Here is a 14,760-nt window from a genome sequence, read left to right as displayed (position 1 = left end):
TCCTGAGTTTTTCCTGTTCGCTCACGAAATTCGCGCAGGCGAAATTACATTTCAGAAGATGCACGAAGAAGTGGGAGTTGCAGAGTCAGGATTTTGCATAGTCCCTTTTAAAACTCATAAATGAGACACATTTGAGTGATATCGAGGATTTAAGTGGCCATTAATCATTTGAATAAGCGCACACACACACACACACACAAATTAATGCTATACCAACCGGAGAACGTGAATAATGTGAAATAAACCAGAATTAAGTGTGTGGCAATTACATCGCTGTTTTGCCCTTGAAAGATTTACAAATTTAATTGGTGCGTTTTGGGTGTGTGGGAGTTGACCAGGCGGAGTCACGCTCTTCTCACCTGCACTGATTTCAGAACCTCTGGTGAATACAAACCCAAGGAGTTGGGGGGTGCTAGTCAGCCTGCAAAAGCCGAGTGTAGAGGTACATTGCTTCACGCGCTTCGCTGCTGCAGCTGCTCAAGTAAGTGAAAAGACGTTCCTGCCTACAGCGAGCACCGAAGGTTAAGCGATTTTCCTCGGACGGTTCACTTGTCAGTAATACATTTCTCTCGCGAGCTTTTGTAATCGAATTATGGTCATCTTAATCCATTTATTCATCCTGATATAATGTCAGGGAGATATGAAGGGTTTATGTGCATTTCTTTTGATGAAGTTTCTTTTAAATCTCAGCTTTTCTGCTTCCTGAAACTCCCACTGCTTCGTGCATTTCGTCTGCGCGGCTTTCATGAGAGAACCTTTCCTCAATACTTACTATTGCCGCGGCGTTTTCAGTCTCGGAGGGCGACGGAGAGGGAATTTAAAAGCAGTGTTGTTTATGGTCACTTTCTGAATGGGAGTCCTGGTGAATCAGCCAATAAAAGCCAGTAGCCATCCATATATAACATTGCATTTCAGAATGAATGCTGTAGAGTATGTTGCTAAATGGCCTATAAGCTCTATCTCTTCAGGGGGGGCGGGGAACTTAGAAAAAGGCCAAGGCAGTCTCAGCCACATAAGTTCCCACAGAATATTGGTGTTGTTTGATTCGTTGTGAAAGTGATTTTCCAGTTTGTCCATAATATATTTTATCACCTTTATTACAAAAATCTCCGGGAATTTCTCGTTAAGCTAAATAATTTAGTCCCTTCTATAAAATTTTCCGTAGAGGAAGAAAGAAATTGTAATTTGAATTTTCTTGATGTAACTGTCCATAGACATGACAGAAATTCCTCCTTTTCAGTCTTTCGAAAATCAGCCCAACATTGCCTCTTTTGTTCATTATTATTCCAATCACCATCAAAATGTTAAATTCTCTGTCTTTTCTGGAATGTTCTTAAAGGCTTTACGTGTTTGTAGCCCGCAGTTCATTGATGCTGAGATCAAAACCATTTATGATATTGCTTTGAAACTTGAATGCCCAAGGAACTTTGTAGTTGTAGCAAGGAAAAGAGCCAGGAAAACATTTTATTTAACTAATAACAAACTTGAATTCAGCAAGCATAATATTCTCAAATTACCGTATGATGAAAGGTTTTACAAATTCCTAGAATTTTAAAAAAATTTTCAACATAAATGTTGTTTTCAGTAATTTTAATGGTAAGAGTTTAGTGATAAAAAATTCTCCTAAACATGTTTCTGGCTGCATCTATGAAATTCCTTGAAAAAAATGTGATAAAATATATTATGGACAAACTGGAAAATCACTTTCACAACGAATCAAACAACGTCAATATTCTGTGAGAACTGGCCGAATATCAAATGCATTATTCGTACATATGAGAGATTTAGATCATCACATTAACTGGAGTAAAGCAAGACCTTTAGTCCCATGCAATGATACAGTTAAAAGGAATATCATCGAATCTTGGTTTATTAAGTCAAATAATGAAAGTGTTCTAAATTTAAGTCTTGGTTTATTTAAACTTGATGCCTTCATAATTAAAAAAGTTGCTGATATATATATATATATATATATATATATATATATATATAATATATATATATATATATATAAATATTATATATATATATTTTTATATATATATATATATACTAAAAAATTAATATTCATTTTTATATATGTTTCTGCGAATGGGTAAGATTCTGTTTGCCTTATGGTTAAGTATATATTTGGATTAGTTTGTGACCCCGTGATCCCGGATTTGCCGTGGATTAACCTTTTTTTTTACCCCCTGGCAATTAACCATCTGGTATTCAAGGTTATAAATGTTTTTGGATTATGTAAGCCTAAACTTTAGCATTTTTTGTTGATTGGTCTTAGGTTCAATTTGGTACAGCTCGATCCCGGATTATCCTGGATTAACTTTCTGTTTATTAATCTTTCACAACTGACCTGACCATCAGGTATTCTTGTTGTTTTTGATTAATTTGTAACCTTCTTTATATCTGTGTCTTATTCGTGTCCCGTCCATGCGTTAATAAACGTTAAAGCACTTGGTACTGAACTGGGATTCGCTATACATTGAAGCTAAGTGCATCTACTATGATTTTTAAGCACACACACACACACACACACACACACACACATATATATATATATATATATATATATATATATATATATATATATATATATATATATATATATATATATATATATATATATATATATATATATACATTATCACTTTTAGACATGATTCACTTATCATTCATTACCACAGGGTGGTAATGTGTAGGTCCCTGACCGGTTTCACTTTATTTCCAAGCCATTGACGAAGGACTGATACAAAGTATAAGAAGTCACAAATGTATATACTACAGGAACAGTACTGACGAACTTACACAGTCATTACAGACTACATATCTACCCACAGGCCAATGTCGAGGTAGGAGTGGACTTCAAAAAACATTTGGCTAAAAATCACAATATACTCTCAGGGGACAATACTGATCAACATACCTACCATAGGCGACCTCAGATCCACACCTGACAGGTGTCAGGGAGGCGAAGTTTGGAAACTCATTAGCATTACTGCCCCTGATAATCCTATTTTCATACATCTCTACTGCCTGCCTTAAAATTTAAACAATTTGTAAATTTCTTTTGATATTAAAGGATAAAGTTTATACATCCCTTGACTGATATTCATATTATGGTTGTAACTTTCTTTTAAAAAGCTAGATTCAATGATATTCCTTTCCAGTGCATTATTAGAATATACAATCCTTTTTGCCCCTTCCCAGTTGATAGCATGATTGTTATCACTAACATGTACAAAAATACCATTGTTCCCCTCTGCATATCTCACACATTTCTTATGCTGTTCAATTCGTTTTTCCAGTGTTTTCCCCGTTTGGCCAATATAAAAGTTGTCACAAGACTTACATGGAATTTTATATACACACCTTCAGTATTGTCAGGGGAGCTCTTGATAAGTACATTTTTCATTGTTTTATTGTTCTTAAATGCGACATTAACACCAAAATTCTTAAGAATATGGAGGGATATCTTTCATATTGTTATTATAAGGCAGTACAAGCAAATTTGTTTGTGTTGTGTTTTTTATATGTGCTATCATCACCCAAAAGATTTTCCATTTTTTTCTATATATTCACTTTTATTTAAAATTACAAGAGCGCCTCATTTATCTGCTTTAGTCATGTGTATATTTTGGGTGATGACAACACATATACAGAATTAAGTAAAAACCCGTTAGACAATGTGAACAGTGGTTTTAATAGGAAAGTAAAAAACCTGTTAAAAGGTAACGAAAGCCTTATAAAGAAGTTGTGTGTGACCTCTCCATCGCTACCATACATGTATGGTAGAATAAAAACTTACAAAGAAACACTCCTGCCAGGTCAATTATCAGTTCAGTTGGTTCCGATTCTTACAAGCTAGCGAAATACCTTGTGCATATTCTCAACTCATTAGTAGGTACCATCTCAAATGCTAATATCACGAATAATTTGGACCTGATAAACAAACTAAATAGTGTACAGATTAATAGTGAATCCAGGATTGTAAGTTTTGATATAGTATCACTATTCACAAAGGTGCCAATTGATGATCTGATGGATTTTTTTATCTGAATTAGTAGAGAACACACAGCTGGATATCCCATTTTCTAAAAGTACTTTAACTGAACTAATTAAGTTATGTGTGAAAGAATGTAAATTTGAATTTAATGGTAAATTTTACTCACAAAATTTTGTTATGGCTATGGGAAACCCTCTGTCCCCAGTATTAAGTAACTTATATATGGAATTTTTTGAAAAGAAAATGTTAAACATCATAATCCCATGCAATGTAACATGGATTAGGTATGTTGATGACATAATTTGTTTATGGCCAGGGAACCAAGATGTTTTTTGCCAAGTTAAATCAATTAGGGGCATCAATTAAATTCACTATGGAAATGGAAAATGATGGGTGCTTACCCTTTTTGGATGTCCTCATACGAAGAAATAGTAATGGGTTTAAATATAGTGTGTACAGAAAACCCACCAATATTTCTTCCTATGGGCATTTCTATTTCGGGCAAAGCAATAAGGTAAAAAAAAAAAATCAGTGTTTTCATCTATGTTTTTAAGAGCATTACGGCTATGTAGCCCTGAATATATTGATGAGGAAATACATAAGATTAGGAATGCAAGCAAGAAATTGAAATATCCTGACAGTGTATTAAACAGTGCATTTGAAGCGGCAAAAAAAGACTATGTATCAAAACCAAAAAGAACCTTACAACACAAAATATTTGCTTGTACTGACTTATGATAATAATATGAAAGATATCCCATATCTTAAAAATTTTGGTGTTAATGTCGCATTTAAGACCAATAGAACAATGACAAATGTACTTATCAAGAACTCCCCTGATAATACTAAAGGGTGTTTATACAAAATTTCATGTAATTCTTGTGACAACTTTTATATTGGCCAAACGGGGAAAGCACTGGAAAAGAGAACTGAACAGCAAAAAAAATGTGTGAGACATGCACAGGGGAACAGTGGTATTTTTGTACATGTTAGTGAGAACAATCATGCTATCAACTGGGAAGGGGCAAAAGGATTGTATATTCTAATAATGCACTGGAAAAGGAATTTCATTGAATCTAGCTTTATAAAGAAAGTTACAACCATAATATGAATATCAGTCAAGGGATGTATAAACTTATCCTTTAGTATCAAAAGAAATTTGTAAATTGTTTAAATTTTAAGGCAGGCAGTAGAGATATAAACAGTATTATCATATTTGTAAACACAGTACAGGGGCAGTAATGCTAATGAGCTTCCAAACACCTGCACCGTCTCCCTGACACCTGTCAGGTGTGGATCTGAGTTCGCCTATGGTAGATATGTTTAATCAGTATTGTCCCCTGAGAGTATATTGTGATTTTTAGCCAAATGAGTTTTGAAGACCAACTCCTACCTCGACACTGGCCTGCGGGGTGGATATGTAGTTCCTAACGGTTGTAGTATGTGCTAATACTGTTCCTGTATATATATATTTGCGACTTCTTATTCTCTGCATCAGTCCTTTGTCAATGGCTTGAATGTGATATATATATATATATATATATATATATATATATATATATATATATATATATATATATATATATATATATATATATATATATATATATATATATATATGTATATATATATATATATATATATATATATATATATATATATATATATATATATATATATATATATATATATATATATATATATATATATATATATATATATATATATATATATATATATATATTCTTATTTCAGGGGAGGCTAAACCAAACAGTCTTATAGTCGGATGTATGGATAGGAAGAACAGTCAGCTCATCATTGACAAATTTATTAATAGCTGCGCTTCGGGATCACCCATATCCCATCTTTTCTGGCTAAAAAGATACAAAAAACACTAATTAAAACTTAAAACAGAGTTTACAAAATTAAAATGCTTTAAAGACTGAAAATGACAATGACAAAATAAGGAATAGAATACCTTCTGTAGTAAAGTCCAGAGGATGAAAGTTTAATAAGAGGAAACAAGTTTAGGAAGTAAACAAGAATAGGGGAGGGGTTAAATGATTATTGAGCGATGGAACAATTTTCTTGATAACCAAAGGTTCTAACATATTAAGGAGGTGTTTCTTCTGCGTCGTGGTCACTATTTCAAAGTTTTTATAGTTTATTGGGTTTTTACAAATTAATGAATGATCTTTAATGTTGGATATTTCAGGTTTTGCTAACCTAAGACCAGTACGATAGCTCAATCCACTGTGGCAATCAGCCCTCACTTTGAGCAACCGGTGCGTACTTCCGACATAAATCTGTTGCGGACTGCAGCAGCAAGTATACTTGTACACCAGCCCGTCTGCATCAATGGAGGGAGTCGCTCCTTGCGTCTAAAAAAGGCTGCCAAGACTTTTGGGGTTCTTCAAAATTATGTTGACCTTGACGGCTGGGAAGTGTTTGGTTATAATCTGCTTCAGATGTCGTAAAAAATCACCATTATATATGTACAAAAGGAAAGGAAAAGTAGTAGTCTAATTTGGGAACATCGAAGGAAGGAGAGGGAGGGCTAAAGTAGTTATTTAAAATGTGCTTTATTTTATGTTGGAATAAAGTCAAGGGAAAACAATTTTGTTGAAAATATTTTTGGAGTTTTGGAGTCATGTATGGACTGCCAAAAATCCACAAATCTAATATCCCCCTAAGACCCATTCTATCATCATATACCACGCCCAATTACAAAATAGCCAAATTCCTAGCCACCTTGCTTGAACCACTTACAAAGAATCCAAATAACTTGTCTAACTCCTTAAAATTCAAAGAAAATATTATACTGCAAGATTCTGACTTGTACATGGCTAGTTTAGACGTTGAATCGCTATTCACCAACATCCCTGTGAATGAGACCATACAAATAGTTATTGATCGGTTGTTCCCCACTCCTGACTCTACTTTTAATAATTTTAGTTAATCAGATTTTAGAAAATTGTTGGAACTTGCTGTGAAAGACACAGCTTTCGTGCTTTAATGATAAAGTATATATACAGACGGATGGTGTTGGTATGGGGAGTCCTTTGAGTTGCACTATGGCCGATATCTTTATGTTCCATCTTGAAGGTCAACTGCTGGACAGCTGTCCTTCTGATTTTAAACCCCTTTTTACAAACGCTACGTTGATGACACCTTTGTCCTTTCAAACACCACACCACGCAGACTCCTTTTTAGATTATGCAAATAGTTTACACAACAATATCAACTTTACCTAGAAAAAGAAAATAATAGTAAACTCTCCTTTTCTAGACACTGAAGTTTCCTGATCTCCTGAAGGTTTCAAAGTTAGTATTTATAGAAAACTTACTTTTACAGGTCAGGGCCTTAATTTTTATAGCTCCTGTGCATTCAATTTCAAACTAAATTCCCTTAACCACCCTTATCCATAGAGCCCTTTCACTTTCTTCTGATTGGTCCTCCTTCCATAACGAAATTTCCTTTTTACAAAAATATTTTCAACAAAATTGTTTTCCCCTTGACTTTATTCCAACATAAAATAAAGCACATTTTAAATAACTACTTTAGCCCTCCTCTCCTTCTTTCGATGTTCCCAAATTAGAATACTACTTTTCCTTTCCTTTTTGTACATGGTGGTGATTTTTACGACATCTGAAGCAGATTATAACCAAACACTTCCCAGCTGTCAAGGTCAACATAATTTTGAAGAACCCCAAAAGTCTTGGTAGCCTTTTTAGACACAAAGCGACTCCCTCCATTGATGCAGTCGGGCGTGGTGTACAAGTATACTTGCTGTTGCAGTCCGCAACAGATTTATGTCGGAAGTACGCGCCATTGCTCAAAGTGAGGGCAGATTGCCAGTGGATTAAGCTATCGTACTGGTCTTAGGCTAGCAAAACCTGAAATGTCCAACATTAGGAATCACTCATTAATTTGTAAAACCAATAATAAATTATAAAAACTTTGAAATAGTGACCACAACGCAGAAGGAACACCTCCTTAATATTTTGGAATCCTTGGTTATCAAGAAAATTGTTCCATCGCTCAATAATCATTTAACTTCAACCCCCTTATACATAGCCTAGTACCCCTCCCCTATTCCTGTTTACTTCCTAACTTTGTTTACTCTCATCAAACTTTCATCCTCTGGACTTTACTACAGAAGGTATTCTATTCCTTATTTTGTCATTGTCATTTTCAGTCTTTAAAGCATTTTAATTTTGTAAACTCTGTTTTAAGTTTTAATTAGTGTTTTTTGTATCTTTTTAGCCAGAAAGATGGGATATGGTGATCCCGAAGCGCAGCTATTAATAAATTTGTCAATGATGAGCTGACTGTTCTTCCTATCCATACATCCGACTATAAGACTGTTTGGTTTAGCCTCCTGAAATAAGAATATATATATATATATATATATATATATATATATATATATATATATATATATATATATATATATATATATATATATATATATGTGTGTGTGTGTGTGTGTGTGTGTGTGTGTGTGTGTGTGTGTGTGTGTGTGTTGTGTGTGTGAGTGTGTGTGTGTGTGTGTGTGTGTTGTGTGTGTGTGTGTATCAAAGAAAATAATCAATTATATTCATAAAAGTCAAACTAAAGAATATGGTTTATTTGAGTTCTTGAATAATGAAAAGAACTAAATAAGCTCTCTGTACATTCATCATTCTTCATGTAATGCCGCAGTCACTGGTAATGTGATAGTGCATGTATTACTGTTATGTGAAAGGGTTTCAAATGACACTTAGGAGAAGCGACCTGCTAATTGCACTACTGCCAATGCAACGTTTTGATGTTAAAGCCCAGTTTTGGATCATTTCTGCAGCGCTCTTTGATATAATGTCTAAAATAAAAAGTCTCTGTAAAACAAGAGTTAAAATTTTGTTAGTTAAACATTTAGTTTTAACTCATAGTCTGTCACTAGGCTGCGTACTGTAGTCGTTTGGAACGCTGCAAAATCAATGTGATTCTGAAGTTACTGAACCCATCACATTTTTTAATGAGAAAAACGCTTTACTAAAAAGAGGTTGTCAGGTAATGGACACCAGATACATTGTGCCAGAAAGAATGTCGGTACTAAATTGGTGAACAGATCCCTTTATGCCAGTGTCATGGAAACGTGTCAACAACAACAGGAGGAAGTTTTATCTGCCTTGCCCTATCCATTACATCTTCAATTGGTAGATTTGATGTACTTAACAGTGGAGGACCCTCCCTCTTGGTAGAGGTGTACACTGGGAGGGGCTGCTCTAAAACCTCTCTCTCGCCACTGCCTTTTGTGGGGAAACCACTTTAATCTCTTTCTTGTCTAAGTGCTGTTGGAATTCCTTAATTTCAAGTGCGGACCCAACCAGAGCTAATCGTTGCAGGTCAGCTAGTGTGTTGAACATGTGCTTTCCACCATCTTGAAAGTTCAGCCATGCTGCCAGCATTTCCATGTGGCCCAGACGATCCAAACGCCACCTAGAAAACGTAATTCCCAAAGCTATAAAGGGCCTTGGAGAGAGACGCTTGCTCTTAGAATTGTACAGGTGGCCCCAGAGGACGGAGGTCTGTCCCTTGCTCCATTAAACTGCCTATATCCAACAAGTGGCTGACAGTATCCAAAGTAACGTTTGTTGTGAAGTAATTCACTTGCCCTTCCTCCCTCTGGCCCTCATAAAAGAGAAATTCAGCTCCTAAAAAAGGTAAAGTACCCGGATTTAAGGTTTTTTGTCAGCTATGTTCCCTATTCGCCTTCAACGAATGTCTTTTTCTTTTCATAGTGCGATATACCTACAGTGAGACCTGTATTGCTTCTTATATATTGTGCCGAATATTTGCAAAACATTTTATAGTGTAACATAATCGTATGATATTCAAGTCACTGGAGCAGAGTTCAGTCTAGGCATCTTCTATGCAAAGAAGTATCAGCTGTGGATCCGCGTATCATCTTGTGTGCGTAGTGGATCCCACTACCTCATTTTCAATGCCCTTTGAAGCAGGCAACCCATTGTATTCCCTCCAGGAAATTCCCCGTCATTTGCTCTTCACCTTATTACACCAGAATTGTGCTACCACTCTTCTGATGTGATTTCTTTGTAAATATAATGAATTAAGTTAAAACCCAGAGTTTATCTAATTACACCCCTCTTGAAGTAGGCCTTCAGCCGTACTTTGTTGTTTATAACTTTAGCTGTCCTCAAGGCCAGAGTCCAGATTTGTCTGGTAATTAAGGTAAGTTGTGTATCATCCTCGTATACCCCATCAATCTAGCAAGACCCAAGCTTTAAAATTATAACACTGGCGACCAAATTTCCTTAGATCTCGCAGTGTGGAACATCGCAGATTGAGTTCTTGCCCGTTTTGCAACATGCAGTTATCAGCTAAATAGCTTCGCTAAGAGCTGAATGCGAAACAAGAAACAACCTTCTTAATTAGTGTAAATTCCCCTATAAGCGCGCAAGTGATCCATTTCCACAGTAAGTATTGTGTTATTATTTTTATTTTTGTTAGGTAGGAACAAAATCGTGACTACAATATAGTTAGGAATTGTTAGAACACATGCATGCATCCCAGTTATAGAGAAGAGAGTGTTGTTAGCCTTTAGACACAAGCTTTTGATGGCTAACGCATGATAGCTTGCATAACATTCATGATAGGCTAACTAGGAAAAGTGAAATTACGAAGAGTGTACAGGAAATAGTGCTGATATTTCCTTCCCTATGTGATTTGAAAAAGTTTTCGTTCGAAAAATCCTAGCTAGGTGCATTACAGCCCAGGCTTGGCTGCCCCAGTCCAGCAATTTTCGTGTTGCTGGAGATAGGATATTTTTACTCCAGCAATTTTCGTGTTGCTGGAGATAGGATATTTTTACTCTCTCTCTCTCTCTCTCTCTCTCTCTCTCTCTCTCTCTCTCTCTCTCTCTCTCTCTCTCTCTCTCGTAGAGGTTAGGAATTCGCTAGCCAAAGGTATTATTCTTCCTAATCGAATAAATCTCACTAATCCATAAACGTTTGTTCAGGCCATGCGAACTGAAAATCTTGGTTAGTATTTGCGTTTGTTTAAATCACTCTATAAAAGAAACGCGCATGGTAAAGTCCATTCCATTCACATTTCAGTAAAAAAAAATAACCGTTAGAAAAAAGGCAACAACAGTTCATTCATTTTTCCGCGACGAGAGGGAGACATTCCGAAATTTTTTAGTCGTCTCATTAAAATTAGCGAAAAGCTTTACTCGGCCAGGTTCAGCTGAGCTGGGACTGCATTGTATTTGTTCGCTGTATCTGTTAGTTGTTCCTCTTCATGCACACATGCGGGATTGTCCCCTGCCCCATGGGATCGCTAAAGTACACACGCCATTCCGTGCTTAATCAGGTCTCTAGAATACAGTAAATATTTCTTGTTTTCTTTTTCCCTTAAGCACGTGAGATATCCTTGTCAGTATAACTCTGCCCGTGCTTGGTAAATTAAATTTTCTTTTCTCGTCGCATTCTACCAAATTTTGATATCATGCTTTTGAAATATGAACATTCTTTTCTTGTCGCATTTTGCGCATTTTCTCTCTTGGCTGAGAAGCCAGCTACATTGTTCTCTCGCATCTAATTGCATATATTCAGAAGCAATTGCTCCCTATTTGCCTGGAGCAATACAGTTTTATATGCCTAGAGAAATACTATTTTATAGTACTTGCATAACCAGCATAACTATTCATTCACGCATTTAAATGGGAATTTTTCGACACCTCCGCTTCCCATTTACCCAGAACAATTTTATAATATTTGCTGCGACGCCAGCATAAGCATTCATTCAGGCACTGTGACTATTTATGTGAGCAAGTAAAAATTAAAAAGCATATTAAGCGGTATCCATTTCCACGTAAGCTTTTTATTTTAATTCTACCAGCTCTGACAATTCTCTGCAAATCATTATTTAAGGCTTGTGTTAAACCTTGTGCTAAAAATTCAAGTGCATTTCGAAACTTTATATTCGTGTACCTCACACAAATCCAAGTCCTTATGGGACTGCTTATTCCAGTTCATTAGAACAACCTTGAGTCTTCTTAGACATAAAAATCAAGTCTATTTCGAGACTTTTAATTCGTGTATTTCACACAATCCAAGTCCTTGTGGGACTGCTTATACCAGTTCATTAAACAACATTGAGTCTTACGAGACCCCAAATCATTCAGTTAGCACAAACCCTAAGTTCTCAGGAACCCAGTTAACCGCGTTCAATACTTACAAGCCATCGTTCCCCGGAATGCCTCAATTTCACTCTTCTTTCTGTGTATGATATAAAATCCAAGTTACGACTTTCGAGACTTTAAAATTCGTTCATCACGAAGAAACTAAGTCTTATTCAGACATTAAAATGCGTTAATCATGAACAAACTAAGTCTTATTCAGACATTAAAATGTGTTCATCACGAACAAGCTAAGTCTTGTTCAGACATATTAAGATTTGTTCATCATGAACAAACCATATCTTTGAGACATACTGAAACCAGTTCATCACGAACAAACTTGAGTCTTTTCAGACATATTGATTATCTAAAGGGTCATGCCCATATAAGCGCTATATCAAGATGTCTACGACATCCAGAGCCCAGCAAAATGAGGACTTCAAGTTCTACACATCCGCTGGAAAGGACATGGGACCGTCAGGACAAGCCCTGAGTGATTGGGTCCAAGAGAGAGTAGATGATACCAAGGCAGAAAGAGTGGCAGAAAGAATAGCCCGGGAGAAACGAGAGGAGGCAGAACAACAGGAGAAAGAGAAAGAAAGAATAGCCCGGAGAAATGAGAAGAGGCAGAACAACAGGAGAAAGAGAAAGAAAGAATAGCTGGGGAGAAACGAGAAGAGGCAGAATGACAGGAGAAAGAGAAAGGAGCTCATCAGCTTCCAATGGTGGCTCAAGACACAAGCAACACCCCAGCACCTTTTCCACATTCAACCCTCAGCAGTGTAGGCTCCCTCATAAGGAAATAGGACGAAAGCGACCCTGAAGCCTGGCTCGACCATATTGAAAAGGTCCTGACAACCTATCAGCCCTCTACTGAAAAAGTGTCTCTGATCATGGGATGGCACCTTGAAAGGAAAGGTGCCATTGCCTTCAATACTTTCCCTCCTGAGGATTGAGGAAATCTCACCCTTGTCCACCAAGCCATTATAAAAGCTTTTGAAATAACTCCCAACCATTGGAGGAAAAAGTGGAGAAATATGCCCAAAGAATCAGGCCAAACCTGGTCTGAGTGGATCTTCAAAAGTCTCAGGCCCTAAAACGATGGCTAGAATCTCTCAAAGTCACTAGTGTGGAGGACATCCTTGAACTCTTCCAGCTTGAGGATTTCTTATTTTATGCCCTGTCAGCTCTCACCACCCATCTATGTGACAAGGCGCCTAAGACAGTGGTCGAGTGCTGTCGCTAGGCCTACACCTGGGACACCAATCATCCTCATCTTAGTTCCGTATGGAAGAAAATTATATCCCACCTTGCCTGCCTCATCCAACTCTCAGCAACCTCTCAAACATGGGCAAGCCCCAAGGAAACCAATGTGTGGATATTGCAATCTTGCAGTTCCTCGTTGGACGAGTCGGTAGAGTACTCGACTAGCAGTCTGCTAGACCCGAGTTCGAGTCTCCGACCGGCCAATGAAGAATTAGAGGAATTTATTTCTGGTGATAGAAATTCATTTCTCGCTATAATGTGGTTCGAATTCCACAATAAGCTGTAGGTCCCGTTGCTAGGTAACCAAAATGGTTCTTAGCCACGTAAAATAAGTCTAATCCTTCGGGCCAGCCCTAGGAGAGCTATTAATCAGTTCAGTGGTCTGGTTAAAATAAGGTATACTTAACTTTTTTATTGCAATCTTGCTGTAGCAAGTTACATTCCTGGAGGTTACGACCTCCTCCTGGGACAAGACTTCCTGTCTCCATCAAAAATACAGCAATCTGGGTTTCCAAACCCCTCAAGTTATTCATTAGGCATGCGTAATTCTCAAGAGCCTCCATTCATTCCACTGCCAGTGCCACCTGAGTACTCTGTGCAGTGGCCATCTCCTTCCAAGCAGATTTCAAAGCCCAGTCCTGTGCCAGGCCCTGCCCCAGTGCCAGTGCCACGGCACCCAATAGATCTCCTTCCTGGAGATCCCAAAATTAACTCTCAATCTCTGCCAGCGCCACTTGAGTGCACTGTGCAGTGCCAAGCTCTGTCCATCCCAAACGGCGAGCAATCTCCAAATCCTATACCAGGGCCAGTATCAGAGCAAGCCCCAGATCTCCATTTGAGAGATCCCAGTCTGGGTCCCCTCTCGTTGGCCAGCTTGGTTCCACCCCCAGTGCTGGTAAGAGAGACAGATTCTCCCGACCATAGTGGAAGCTCACCCACATGTGCGGCCTCTCAACCAGTACCTGAGCTGGTCATTGCAACCTACATGCCTCCCATGTCCTCCAGAACATCTTCCTCACCTTCCCAGTCCTCCGCAGATGAGAATATGAGTAAGAATTCTGCCATACCTCTACTGGCCAATGAACTCTATCAACTGCAGCGACTTGGGGCAGAGCCTGTAATGAATGCCCCTGCTCCGGCCATCAAAGAAGCCGACCCAGGTGGCACTACATTGTCCTCCTCAGGCTTTGTTCTACCGATCCCCCTACCAAGGAAAACTGTCAACCTACAATGGGCCCAGGGAAGAAAGTCATGGGCGTAAATGGCTCCAGATCGGCAAAAGAGAGCTGCCGAGATCCTTTGGCACTAG

General features: G+C 37.5%; 2 protein-coding genes across 2 annotated transcripts in view; both read left to right on the top strand.

Annotated features, from left to right (window-relative positions):
• Positions 1 to 382: 382 nt before the first annotated feature.
• The window catches only part of LOC136834189 (zinc carboxypeptidase A 1-like), a 51,179-nt gene continuing 36,801 nt past the window's right edge, over positions 383 to 14,760 (top strand). Inside the window, exon 1 of the mRNA XM_067096454.1 lies at positions 383 to 481. The gene's annotated coding sequence lies outside the window, so the exon portion shown is untranslated. The remainder of the gene's footprint in view (positions 482 to 14,760) is intronic.
• Positions 13,473 to 14,712, top strand: LOC136834168 (uncharacterized). The gene is made up of 2 exons (XM_067096433.1): positions 13,473 to 13,599; positions 13,883 to 14,712. Exons 1-2 carry the CDS (start codon positions 13,473 to 13,475, stop codon positions 14,710 to 14,712), a joined length of 957 nt encoding a protein of 318 aa, XP_066952534.1.

Source organism: Macrobrachium rosenbergii, chromosome 53 (assembly GCF_040412425.1).
Source record: "Macrobrachium rosenbergii isolate ZJJX-2024 chromosome 53, ASM4041242v1, whole genome shotgun sequence".
Lineage (NCBI taxonomy): Eukaryota > Metazoa > Arthropoda > Malacostraca > Decapoda > Palaemonidae > Macrobrachium > Macrobrachium rosenbergii.
Note: the sequence above shows the minus strand (reverse complement) of the source record. Positions and strands in the feature narration are given on the sequence as shown.